The sequence below is a fragment of the Centruroides sculpturatus genome, unplaced genomic scaffold (genome assembly GCF_000671375.1).
Source record: "Centruroides sculpturatus isolate CEXI.00-Female unplaced genomic scaffold, Cexi_2.0 scaffold204, whole genome shotgun sequence".
Taxonomy (NCBI): Eukaryota; Metazoa; Arthropoda; class Arachnida; order Scorpiones; family Buthidae; genus Centruroides; species Centruroides sculpturatus.
The window spans coordinates 342710-358069 of NW_019384459.1; the positions used below are offsets into that span (position 1 = coordinate 342710).

The 15360-nt window shown below is 26.0% G+C and overlaps 1 protein-coding gene across 1 annotated transcript in view; it reads right to left on the reverse strand.

The window, feature by feature from the left end:
- Positions 1 to 6081: 6081 nt before the first annotated feature.
- The window catches only part of LOC111620769 (arrestin domain-containing protein 2-like), an 85368-nt gene continuing 76089 nt past the window's right edge, over positions 6082 to 15360 (reverse strand). The window contains exons 7-8 of the mRNA XM_023362769.1: positions 8574 to 8740; positions 6082 to 6238 (exon numbers count right to left, since the gene is read on the reverse strand). Coding sequence (XP_023218537.1) covers positions 6191 to 6238; positions 8574 to 8740 — 215 coding nt within the window. The 3' untranslated portion in view covers positions 6082 to 6190. The remainder of the gene's footprint in view (positions 6239 to 8573; positions 8741 to 15360) is intronic.

Genomic DNA, 15360 nt, shown 5'->3' on the forward strand with positions numbered 1-15360 from the left:
CGATTATAGAACGATTGTAAACGTTCCAGAAAATTGATCAAATTGAAAATAGTTCGTTTGACTGGACGTAAAAATTCTCTAATTAGTCTGGAAACGGGGGACCTAATTCTTGCATTCTGTGAAAACGGGTAAGATTGGCTATAATGTAATTATCTTAATATTCACTATCGTTACATTTTGCCCAGCGAAGCGAGTCCTTGCAGCTAGATTCTAAATTACTTAGAAAAACAGTCTTTTATATATAAAAAAAACTATATTACATAGAAATAAAAACCCAGCGAAGCGGGCCTTTGCAGCTAGTAAGCATATAATATAATAATGTAATATGATTCTAACATAATGATAATTATCACGCGATCCTACAGGACTAATTCTAGAAGTTATTTCAATAGAATATAATTTCAAAAGTTTACTCAATATCTTCGTACATGTGGTACCAAATCTCATATAATTGTTTTTCTCAATTGAAAATAGGAATTTCACTATAAATAGGATATATTTACGTAAAAGAAATTTTTGTTTTTTTAGTTAATTATATTCTAGAAAGTTTTAATTAAATAGCTGAAATATTTAGACAGTTCCTAGTTTGTTTTCTTGTTCTTATTTTAGAAAAATAAATTACTTCTCGGAATTTACACGAAAAGAAAAACAAAATTCTTAAGAATAAGTAAATAACTTATTTATATTGCAATAATATTGACAAATTGTATTTTGTAATTACATTCAAATCGATAAGGAATAGCGCACAACGTGTTCAATTTTATACATTAATTAATAATATAAATATGTAAAAGGAAGATACATACTATTTATCTCCAATATGACGACGAACTTCTTGTTCAAGTCTATTTTAATACAAACAAAACGTAAACTAATTTCTGTTGAATGAAGTTTTAATCAAAGCAATACTGTTTATTTCCCAACATATTATTTTGCCGGATTTTTTAAGCATTAACAAAAAAGGCACTATTATCTTTTAACCTTTATCTTTTACTTAATAATGGTAACTTCTGTTTAATTTTTAAATGGAAATTGCAAGCATTAAAACGCTTCCTGTTGAAACCAGTCTTCAAATAACAAAATTTCCGTTGATTTCGATTTAAATTTACATATTTTTGCCTTTGAGATTACAGAGTATCGTTGTAAAGAAATCCATTAACATTTACAAATTTAATGCTAAATTAATTATATTTTCGCAATAAGAATTATTTACGCTGTTTTTATCGACAACATCGGGCCTACTATAATGAAAAATTAATTTTGCGTAATAAATCTTTAATATGTAGGCTACGTTTAATAAGATTGTTCTGTGATTCTGCACGGAATACAATCGGTATTACGGACAGCAGTTTCTGTTTTAAATTCCGTCTGGTGTTCGTAACTAATACAGTACATTCAGAATATCTACGTTTTGTTATATAATCTAGTCTAAAACACTTTGATTTTAAGATTCCGTCAAAATGCACAGAGTTTGAAATCAAATTTTAATTACTATTTCATATATTATTTAGTACGGAGTGATTACAGAATTCCCATGTATGCTAGCCAAGGTTACAGTATCTGTAAGCTCTCCTCTATTCTCCACACAAATTTTTTCTCCATATTCTTCTAGATATTATTCATCTTTGTTGACGACTGGAAATAATTAAAAACAGATACAGTATTAAGGACTGCTTTAAGTCTTCAATTGCTGTAAAACGAAGTTGAGAAATTGTCTTTAATAACGCTCCCAAAGAGAATTGTAACTTGCTATTCCGATTGGATGCATGAGTCTATGTTTCTCTTGAAGGAACCAAATATCAGAAACAACGTGTTCCAGAACATAAATTAAACAACATTACAAGTTTTGCTTATTGTAATCAGGAATTCGTTTATAATTATCATTTTGTTGCTAATGATAAATTTCAAATTTACTTAGACGGTTAATTTAATAACAGCCAACTGACAAAACAGATATTGTAATCAGGGGCGAATTCTCTGGGCTTGCTTAACATGCCCCGTATGCTTAAGAGAAAGTTTTGACTGTCAATATATTATGAGAACAAATTTGACAATAATAATTTATTGTAACGTTATTCGAAGCATTTAACATGGCCAGATTGTATCGAAAGCTTGCTGTACCCAGTCAGCATACATATATTGTGTACAGGGACGGATCTACATAGGGACTAATAGGGCTTAAGCCCTGGGCCTCCAGTGTCAAGGGCCCACAAAAATTGAATTATCATCATAAATTTTTAATACTTTTTCATTATAATATATTTCACGTGTAGTTATAAATATATAATGGGCTTTATAATAGTCCATACTTTTTTTATTCACACCAAATAACGTTTCTGTCTATTGTTTAATGCTAGAGATAGGCCTATTATTCTTAATATAACTTTCAGCATGCCCAAAAATTTTGGTCAGGATTCTCCCGATTGTAATAATGTTGTTCCAATAAAAGCATTAGCGCAGCGGTAAATCAAATTAAATCATATATTTAACCTACTCTTAATACGTCAAACGTTCGATTTAATCTTGCACTTAATATTGTGTACAATACTGCAGTTTAAATTTCGATTTCTGGCATTTGGTTACCTCTTTTTTTTAGTTTCTTCTTATGCTTTCTTCCCTACGGGCACTCAGAGAGCTCTTTTGTCAAGTCCATCATGAATTCGTCCAAACACACAAGCGGACTGATACCCGACATATACGAGACGAACCATCCCGAAAAATTCCAGGGGTTTTTCGACCCGTCCGAATACATTCCTGGCTCTCCCGAACGGTAAGCCGATGCATTAACCTCTCGGTCATCCATCCCTTATATATTCGACTCGCAGTCTGCTATTGTTGAGGGCTGTAATCTTCATTCCTGTTCAATTAAAGTACAATACTGTGGATTGATGAATATGGCAATGTAACACATGGGCGATCTGCTAAAGCAGTGCCTCCCGGGATGTCTTTCTGGAAACTGACCCCTATTTAAAAATTAAATACGTGAAGAAAACTCGGACAATGCATTCGTGGGGAGAGAACCTGTTATAACAAAAGCAGTAAATAAAAATTGCAAAAACGTGTTTCGCCGCATATTATCATCAGTATATAGCCTAGCCCAAAAGCGATCACAATAAGCGGCACTTACAGTATAAAGAAAATACAGTATCCGTTAATGTTACCTATGGTGCCAAAATGGCGGCGCTTCGGTTAGGTTCGTTCCGTTTCCGTTAAATTAACTACATTTTTAATAGACGTTTCCTTTTATTTATTTATTTTGTTCAAGAACTACCGTGAATCAATAACTAGCGACGTTTGGCACTCGGCGGCTCCCCTTCGGGAAGAGTCCGTCTGGACCACGAACAGTCGGAAGCTCGGCCATTTTGGCATCATAGGTAACATTAACCACAGTATTTTTAAAAATTAAACTCAAACTTTCTCCTAATGAAGCAATATTCAAATAAATTGTATTTAAAGTTCAGTCACGTTGAATAATAATAATAATAATAAAGAAAATAAACCTCAATATTTTCTAAGATCTTTTCGTGATGTTCGATGTTATTATTAAGCGAATCTTGCAATTCTTCAAACTTTTTAACTTCTTCGGGCAATTTAAATAATTGTTTAATTGAATCTTTTATATCCATCATTAAAATGATTTTCCAGCAGCAACAACAAAATGGCGTCTGATTTTAATTTTATAGCGACATCTACAGGAGTTAATTGTAAAATAATTAAAATTTCAAATATTTATTGATATTTTAAATTCAATATTTTTAATTTTCAAATGATTTAAATATATATAAAAATATTTAAAATTTTTACAAATGTATTTAAATATTGCATTTCTAAAAAAAAAACTCTTCTACTTCAGATGAATAAAATAAAACCACACTATAAAAAAGCATTGTTTTTTTTTAATATTCAATATCACACTGTTTATTTACAGTTAAACAAATACAGTTAATTCCATTCATTCAGAAAACTTGTCTGAAACAACTTACTTATGACCACTTTAACTTATAATTACATATTTTAATATCACTTCAACATATTAAATTGTTGTTTTATATCAGGATAAAGCAATAAAATATTTTTTTTCTCTTCATTTCTTTATAAATGAGAATATGCAGATATACAATAATTTTACACATTACATAACAGTATTTTCATATTATATAACAATTAGCCAAAATATATATATATATATATTTTTTAATATGGAGAATATTGACTTTGTTTAGCTGAATTTTATCCACATTTAAGGATATACCATTCATTAAACATACCAATGCCAATTAATTTTGGCATGTTTAATGAAATTTAAAGAATGCATCAAAATACATGATTGGAGTGTGGATTTGTGCCGGTAGGTATATTTGCATAGATGTTCTACAATACAGTTTTCTTTTTTTTTACATACAGAATTACATTTCACATTGTAACATTACACATATACTGTATATTTATTTACAACAGATTTAACTCTAAAGCCGTGATTATATTATTATTAATTGAAAATCAATAAAGAAAATGAAAATTACAGTAAAATATTAACTGATTGTACATAATTTTTGTAGTCTAAGTAAAACATTAAAGAAATTTAAATAGATATAATAGATTATAGTTTCAAAATCAGAAATATGATTATGTTTTGGGATAATTCTTTTAACAACTGATGGAAGTATGTAATTTAATACTTAAAACTTGGCTCTAGATTGCACCAAACACACAAACTGTATTTGAAATTGATGATGATATGATGTTGTTGTTTAATATATCCCTCAACACAATAATATTCTTGTTTGAATTGACTATATGAATGATACTCATTAAAATTTGCACATCTCATTATTGTAGAAAAAAGTTGCTTGGAACCATTTCTCAGTTATTAAAAGATATATTCTAATAAATAATATTTATAAACATAAATTTTCAGAATATTAATATCATAAAATATTTATTATTGATTTAAATTGATATGCTTTGAGCTAAATATTTATTTTACACGCATTTCTTTTTATTAAATAATTCAAATTTATAAGTAGTTTTATAAACTAGATCATATTATATTTTAAACTGAATAACATTTTCTCAAAAATAAATGCAAAAAAAAAACAAACAAACAATTACATCAAAAATATTTAAAAATCAAACTAAATAAAAATTATTTAATTTTAACAAATGATTTTATAGAATAAATAATAATACAAAAATTAACTAATATTATATGGATAAATAAAAAAACTTTATACATATATATTCTTTTAAATTAATGCTTTATATTTGGATAATAATTTTATGAATTCTTATAAGAAAAATTATATATATTCACATTTACTTCCTGCATACCTCAATATATAAAACTGGAAATCATTAATGAATTTGTAATAAAATTCAAAGTTGTTTTTTCTTTTCCTCTAGCATTAAGTACTATATGATATCAATTTCAATAGTTCTTAAAACAAATTATTTTATTTATAATTTTTCAAATTGTTTATACTTAAAAGTATAACAATATAAAACATTTATCAGACCAATAACATATTCTCTCTTAAAGTAATAACTATAATTACAATTAGAAAAATTATGTATTATTTCATTCATATACATATGAATATCTTTGAAACAATTAAATACATTGCAAATTCATACAAAAAAAATTAGCAAAATCTGATTATTAATTCATAATTTTTTTTAAAAAGAGGATTGATATTAATTGTTCAATATTAATTTGTTAATAAAGACATAATATGAAATTATTGTGCATATATTGTTACAAGAAAACAGAATAATTATGTAGAAATATTAAAAATGATAAAATTGTCTATAATACTTTCACTCTGTTACTTTCATTTTATGTTAATAATCACTTTTATATATGTAATTTTGTTCAAAATTATATTTCAAAATCAACCTGAGTTATGACTGGTTATTTATTATGAATGATAAATATTATGAAATATTTAAAATACTTAAAAATATAAATGTCTAAAAGTGAAGATGAATGTGTTGATGAAAAATTCTTCAAGACTTATAATGACGAATACTTCTCATTATTCCACTCGTTTTAGGACTCTGTACATCAAGACTTTTAAAGCCCAGAAATATCAATATTTAGCAATTACATGGAGAACTATTACATCCAGAAAGCAGATATTTCTGCTTTGAAAAATAATTTTTAATACCATTTTAAACATTTTATTACAGTTCATCTGTCTCCATTTGCATCACTAGAATGTGTAGGATGTGGATCAACCTAAATAAATATATAATAAAAAGTTTATTAAAATTTTCTTGAAATTCAAAATGGAATGGATTATATAATGTTAAGTTTACTTAGTATAAAATATTCAGTATAGATTTAGTAAATATTTATTTAGAAGATTGTATTCAATTCATAATTGCAAAAACATTTTAAAATAATTTAGATATTAATGACTAAACAGATAAATGTTGAAAGTTAAAATCAAAATTGCAAAACAAGTTTTGTCCTACAATTTTAGTTCTAACTTTTCAAAATATGCTTAGAAATATAAGCCAACTTTGTTTAAATTTTGAAAATTTCATTTAGTTTAAGTACATATTATTGCACTTGTTTTATAAAAACAACAATTTCTGATTAATCACAAATATTTATTCTCAAAATGGAAATAGAATTCATTAACTCAATAAATAAAAATAGGAAGCATTACAGAACTTACAAAGCCATATAATGTTAAAAAATTAATTTTATAATGAATGTTTATGAAATTGATTTAATAAATATGACATCAAATCAATATTTGTTATATATTTAGTCTATTATGGCCAGATTATAGGACAAAACAAAATTAAAAATGAATACAAATTCCTTCAACACAAAATACAAAATTATTTAAATTACTTGATATTTTTCAATTTATAATTGAAAGTGAATTTTTAACTTTTCATTTTTCTATTACCAGAAATAGTAACAAATTTTTAAAATTATAAGTAAAACAAATTATGTTATATAATTAAAAGAAATAAAAGTTCAAATTAAAAAATAAATGATAAAATTTTAATAGTTCAATTCTTAATTTTATAATAAGATTATTAAGACACTTTTATTTAGATTTCACTTTCAATTCAGAATCTCTACATTAATGGTTATTTGAAGTCAATAAATTCTTATTATTTTTAGAAATTAAAAAAGAGAAAGAAAAAAAAAAAAAATAGAAAGAATTTGAATTATTCATCAAATACAAACAATTACCTCTCTAATCATCAAATACATATAAATATTATATATTTGATTTGACATCTCTGTGAATGATTTAGCAGTAAAAAAATAGAAAATATCCAGAATTATATCAATCTTTTTCATATACAACATTTCCAATAGTTTATATCTAAGACTGTTTCATTCAGTCTTAGATATAAACTATTGGAAATGTTGTATTGGAAATGTCTTAAAACATGTATTTTTTAAATAATGTTTAAGGAAATTTTGGAATTAATTTTATTTTTAGTCATTAAACAGATCACATAACATTATGAAAAATCATAAATAAACAAATGCATGTAAACATAAAATGCTACTGTATGAAAAAAATAATTACTAAAATATTTTTTTAACTAAAAAGTTATCTAGTTTTTTCATTAATGCTTTCAGATATTATAATAATTAAATTCTAAAATCTCTTTTTACCAATTTGTTTAATTACCAAAAATTTTATATAATTGTTAGATTATATGTAATTTTTATAATTTTAATGATGTACAGTACAATACATTAAAATTTGTTATTTAAAGATTTTTATTTATATAGAAATGAACATTATATATAATGCTATATTTTTAAAATTTAATTGATTCACAAACCATAAAAAACATTACAATCCTCAGGACTTTTGTTAGAACATGTGCATCCCCCTTTCAAGTATCATCTCCATTCCTGTCAACATAGTTTCCAATCTCATGATTCCATTTAAAATAGTTAAAAATGTTTATACTCAAAAAGTTTCTGTGGACTGTAAGGATTTTTTTGTGGTTTTATGCCATATTTTTACAGTTAAATGAATTTAATTTTTTTAATATTAATTAATTAGTAATTTACTTATTAAAATTTTAAAGAGTTAGAACATTAACAGCAGCTTTGAAACAATGGTAGGGTAATTGAAATGTTTTCCTGGACATTAAAAATACAAAATGCAAAATTTTTAAAGAAAAATAATTAATTTCATATTTTGATACTTATATTTTCAATATGAAAACATGAATTTCATAGTATCTCAATAAATGCATTGTAAAGTAAATTAAAAAATACTATCATTTGAGGTTAATGTTTATTATTATTTTTGGGAATGCATAGCAATTGTTTGCATACTACAAGCTTAAAACTCAAGTTACAACACTCATTAACAGACTAATTTCTATAGCAACTCTAGTTAGATTATTAAATTATTTTACATGTAACAATAGTTGACAATGAATAATTACAAATTAGAAATAAAGTTTAGATTATGATTATATACACAACAATTAAGGAAATTTTAAACAAAATTATTTATACAATTTTTTTTATAGAAAGGTGCTAAAAATTTGGAGTATTTGATAAATTAAAAAATTACCTCTGAATATGCTGGAGGTGGCTGATAATTATAGTCATGTACATAGGCATACATTGGTGTAAATCTGGTATCACCAATAATATCTCCATCATCATCTTCTGTAATGTCTACTGAACCTTCCACACATTCTGCATATGTTGGAGGAGCTAAAAATAAATTAATAATTATTTAGATTGTTCATATAACTTCATAAATAAATACACAAAATATATAGGATTATTTTCAAAAACATTGTAAGGTTAGAGTATTCATTAATAATGATTTCCTATATATTCTTAAATATACAGGGTCTTCCAAAAAAAATGCTACAAATTTAAATTATTTCCAATTATTATTACAATAATTTTATTATCTGAGAACTGTTGTAATGTACTGTACATTAAATCATTGAAAAACTGTCAAAGTTTCACATTTGTGCATTACAGTTTCTCAATGTGTGCACCTTGTGTCATACAGCATATATCCAACTGATATTCAAATTCTTCATATGCTTGTTAAAGCATATCCATTGTCACTCCTTCCATAGCAGCCACAATTCTACAGATTCTGCAGAGTACTCATGTTGCCCAATGATGAATGATTCTAACTTTGTGAGCTGCAGGAAACAAAATTCAGATGATTACTGTATTGGGATACATTGTCTACTTCTTAGATAATAATTAACATAATTATAGTAATTTAAAAAGGTAGCATTTATTTGGAAGATGATGTATTTCTAATTCATTTATAAATCAGATGTTAACTGATGTAATAGAACTATGTCATTATTAAACAGAACATGCTCAGGAAATAATTAACTTATCACACTACACCTTTATTTTGCTGAGATAGTTTTATTGAAAAATGTCATTATTATAATTTTTCTTTTTAGAAACAGAAGAAAAAATTATGGTTAATAGATAAGTATTTTCTAACATAAATTGTTCAATTGAAATAATCAATATTACAAACAAATTATAATTAAAATAATAATTTTTTTTTTTAAAAACTTGTTTTGTTGTCTTACATTTCTATGAAAAAATAAAAATTATTATTAAAATTATCATCTCCAATTTCTTTACTTTTAATCAATTTTATAAAATGTCAAAAATTTAAAACTTATTTATTTCTTTAAATAGTGTTTTTGTTAATTATTTTCATAAAAGAAAAACAACAAATTTGGCAGTATTATCTAACAAGTAAGAGAATTAGCTAATGTCTTTAAATTATTGGCTTAAATCCATAAGTTAGTTTTCAACTGATGCAATGAGAAATACAATACAGATGTGTAATTTGCACATCAGAGTATTTTTTAAATTGTTAAAGTAAGCCATATGAAACGATGGGAAGTATGAAATAATTGAAAATTAAGATTTCCTATATTTATAATGATTTAACATAACATAATAATAATCAATATTTTAAATTTAATTCTGCTATTANGGGGGACCTAATTCTTGCATTCTGTGAAAACGGGTAAGATTGGCTATAATGTAATTATCTTAATATTCACTATCGTTACATTTTGCCCAGCGAAGCGAGTCCTTGCAGCTAGATTCTAAATTACTTAGAAAAACAGTCTTTTATATATAAAAAAAACTATATTACATAGAAATAAAAACCCAGCGAAGCGGGCCTTTGCAGCTAGTAAGCATATAATATAATAATGTAATATGATTCTAACATAATGATAATTATCACGCGATCCTACAGGACTAATTCTAGAAGTTATTTCAATAGAATATAATTTCAAAAGTTTACTCAATATCTTCGTACATGTGGTACCAAATCTCATATAATTGTTTTTCTCAATTGAAAATAGGAATTTCACTATAAATAGGATATATTTACGTAAAAGAAATTTTTGTTTTTTTAGTTAATTATATTCTAGAAAGTTTTAATTAAATAGCTGAAATATTTAGACAGTTCCTAGTTTGTTTTCTTGTTCTTATTTTAGAAAAATAAATTACTTCTCGGAATTTACACGAAAAGAAAAACAAAATTCTTAAGAATAAGTAAATAACTTATTTATATTGCAATAATATTGACAAATTGTATTTTGTAATTACATTCAAATCGATAAGGAATAGCGCACAACGTGTTCAATTTTATACATTAATTAATAATATAAATATGTAAAAGGAAGATACATACTATTTATCTCCAATATGACGACGAACTTCTTGTTCAAGTCTATTTTAATACAAACAAAACGTAAACTAATTTCTGTTGAATGAAGTTTTAATCAAAGCAATACTGTTTATTTCCCAACATATTATTTTGCCGGATTTTTTAAGCATTAACAAAAAAGGCACTATTATCTTTTAACCTTTATCTTTTACTTAATAATGGTAACTTCTGTTTAATTTTTAAATGGAAATTGCAAGCATTAAAACGCTTCCTGTTGAAACCAGTCTTCAAATAACAAAATTTCCGTTGATTTCGATTTAAATTTACATATTTTTGCCTTTGAGATTACAGAGTATCGTTGTAAAGAAATCCATTAACATTTACAAATTTAATGCTAAATTAATTATATTTTCGCAATAAGAATTATTTACGCTGTTTTTATCGACAACATCGGGCCTACTATAATGAAAAATTAATTTTGCGTAATAAATCTTTAATATGTAGGCTACGTTTAATAAGATTGTTCTGTGATTCTGCACGGAATACAATCGGTATTACGGACAGCAGTTTCTGTTTTAAATTCCGTCTGGTGTTCGTAACTAATACAGTACATTCAGAATATCTACGTTTTGTTATATAATCTAGTCTAAAACACTTTGATTTTAAGATTCCGTCAAAATGCACAGAGTTTGAAATCAAATTTTAATTACTATTTCATATATTATTTAGTACGGAGTGATTACAGAATTCCCATGTATGCTAGCCAAGGTTACAGTATCTGTAAGCTCTCCTCTATTCTCCACACAAATTTTTTCTCCATATTCTTCTAGATATTATTCATCTTTGTTGACGACTGGAAATAATTAAAAACAGATACAGTATTAAGGACTGCTTTAAGTCTTCAATTGCTGTAAAACGAAGTTGAGAAATTGTCTTTAATAACGCTCCCAAAGAGAATTGTAACTTGCTATTCCGATTGGATGCATGAGTCTATGTTTCTCTTGAAGGAACCAAATATCAGAAACAACGTGTTCCAGAACATAAATTAAACAACATTACAAGTTTTGCTTATTGTAATCAGGAATTCGTTTATAATTATCATTTTGTTGCTAATGATAAATTTCAAATTTACTTAGACGGTTAATTTAATAACAGCCAACTGACAAAACAGATATTGTAATCAGGGGCGAATTCTCTGGGCTTGCTTAACATGCCCCGTATGCTTAAGAGAAAGTTTTGACTGTCAATATATTATGAGAACAAATTTGACAATAATAATTTATTGTAACGTTATTCGAAGCATTTAACATGGCCAGATTGTATCGAAAGCTTGCTGTACCCAGTCAGCATACATATATTGTGTACAGGGACGGATCTACATAGGGACTAATAGGGCTTAAGCCCTGGGCCTCCAGTGTCAAGGGCCCACAAAAATTGAATTATCATCATAAATTTTTAATACTTTTTCATTATAATATATTTCACGTGTAGTTATAAATATATAATGGGCTTTATAATAGTCCATACTTTTTTTATTCACACCAAATAACGTTTCTGTCTATTGTTTAATGCTAGAGATAGGCCTATTATTCTTAATATAACTTTCAGCATGCCCAAAAATTTTGGTCAGGATTCTCCCGATTGTAATAATGTTGTTCCAATAAAAGCATTAGCGCAGCGGTAAATCAAATTAAATCATATATTTAACCTACTCTTAATACGTCAAACGTTCGATTTAATCTTGCACTTAATATTGTGTACAATACTGCAGTTTAAATTTCGATTTCTGGCATTTGGTTACCTCTTTTTTTTAGTTTCTTCTTATGCTTTCTTCCCTACGGGCACTCAGAGAGCTCTTTTGTCAAGTCCATCATGAATTCGTCCAAACACACAAGCGGACTGATACCCGACATATACGAGACGAACCATCCCGAAAAATTCCAGGGGTTTTTCGACCCGTCCGAATACATTCCTGGCTCTCCCGAACGGTAAGCCGATGCATTAACCTCTCGGTCATCCATCCCTTATATATTCGACTCGCAGTCTGCTATTGTTGAGGGCTGTAATCTTCATTCCTGTTCAATTAAAGTACAATACTGTGGATTGATGAATATGGCAATGTAACACATGGGCGATCTGCTAAAGCAGTGCCTCCCGGGATGTCTTTCTGGAAACTGACCCCTATTTAAAAATTAAATACGTGAAGAAAACTCGGACAATGCATTCGTGGGGAGAGAACCTGTTATAACAAAAGCAGTAAATAAAAATTGCAAAAACGTGTTTCGCCGCATATTATCATCAGTATATAGCCTAGCCCAAAAGCGATCACAATAAGCGGCACTTACAGTATAAAGAAAATACAGTATCCGTTAATGTTACCTATGGTGCCAAAATGGCGGCGCTTCGGTTAGGTTCGTTCCGTTTCCGTTAAATTAACTACATTTTTAATAGACGTTTCCTTTTATTTATTTATTTTGTTCAAGAACTACCGTGAATCAATAACTAGCGACGTTTGGCACTCGGCGGCTCCCCTTCGGGAGGAGTCCCTCTGGACCACGAACAGTCGGAAGCTCGGCCATTTTGGCATCATAGGTAACATTAACCACAGTATTTTTAAAAATTAAACTCAAACTTTCTCCTAATGAAGCAATATTCAAATAAATTGTATTTAAAGTTCAGTCACGTTGAATAATAATAATAATAATAAAGAAAATAAACCTCAATATTTTCTAAGATCTTTTCGTGATGTTCGATGTTATTATTAAGCGAATCTTGCAATTCTTCAAACTTTTTAACTTCTTCGGGCAATTTAAATAATTGTTTAATTGAATCTTTTATATCCATCATTAAAATGATTTTCCAGCAGCAACAACAAAATGGCGTCTGATTTTAATTTTATAGCGACATCTACAGGAGTTAATTGTAAAATAATTAAAATTTCAAATATTTATTGATATTTTAAATTCAATATTTTTAATTTTCAAATGATTTAAATATATATAAAAATATTTAAAATTTTTACAAATGTATTTAAATATTGCATTTCTAAAAAAAAAACTCTTCTACTTCAGATGAATAAAATAAAACCACACTATAAAAAAGCATTGTTTTTTTTTAATATTCAATATCACACTGTTTATTTACAGTTAAACAAATACAGTTAATTCCATTCATTCAGAAAACTTGTCTGAAACAACTTACTTATGACCACTTTAACTTATAATTACATATTTTAATATCACTTCAACATATTAAATTGTTGTTTTATATCAGGATAAAGCAATAAAATATTTTTTTTCTCTTCATTTCTTTATAAATGAGAATATGCAGATATACAATAATTTTACACATTACATAACAGTATTTTCATATTATATAACAATTAGCCAAAATATATATATATATATATTTTTTAATATGGAGAATATTGACTTTGTTTAGCTGAATTTTATCCACATTTAAGGATATACCATTCATTAAACATACCAATGCCAATTAATTTTGGCATGTTTAATGAAATTTAAAGAATGCATCAAAATACATGATTGGAGTGTGGATTTGTGCCGGTAGGTATATTTGCATAGATGTTCTACAATACAGTTTTCTTTTTTTTTACATACAGAATTACATTTCACATTGTAACATTACACATATACTGTATATTTATTTACAACAGATTTAACTCTAAAGCCGTGATTATATTATTATTAATTGAAAATCAATAAAGAAAATGAAAATTACAGTAAAATATTAACTGATTGTACATAATTTTTGTAGTCTAAGTAAAACATTAAAGAAATTTAAATAGATATAATAGATTATAGTTTCAAAATCAGAAATATGATTATGTTTTGGGATAATTCTTTTAACAACTGATGGAAGTATGTAATTTAATACTTAAAACTTGGCTCTAGATTGCACCAAACACACAAACTGTATTTGAAATTGATGATGATATGATGTTGTTGTTTAATATATCCCTCAACACAATAATATTCTTGTTTGAATTGACTATATGAATGATACTCATTAAAATTTGCACATCTCATTATTGTAGAAAAAAGTTGCTTGGAACCATTTCTCAGTTATTAAAAGATATATTCTAATAAATAATATTTATAAACATAAATTTTCAGAATATTAATATCATAAAATATTTATTATTGATTTAAATTGATATGCTTTGAGCTAAATATTTATTTTACACGCATTTCTTTTTATTAAATAATTCAAATTTATAAGTAGTTTTATAAACTAGATCATATTATATTTTAAACTGAATAACATTTTCTCAAAAATAAATGCAAAAAAAAAACAAACAAACAATTACATCAAAAATATTTAAAAATCAAACTAAATAAAAATTATTTAATTTTAACAAATGATTTTATAGAATAAATAATAATACAAAAATTAACTAATATTATATGGATAAATAAAAAAACTTTATACATATATATTCTTTTAAATTAATGCTTTATATTTGGATAATAATTTTATGAATTCTTATAAGAAAAATTATATATATTCACATTTACTTCCTGCATACCTCAATATATAAAACTGGAAATCATTAATGAATTTGTAATAAAATTCAAAGTTGTTTTTTCTTTTCCTCTAGCATTAAGTACTATATGATATCAATTTCAATAGTTCTTAAAACAAATTATTTTATTTA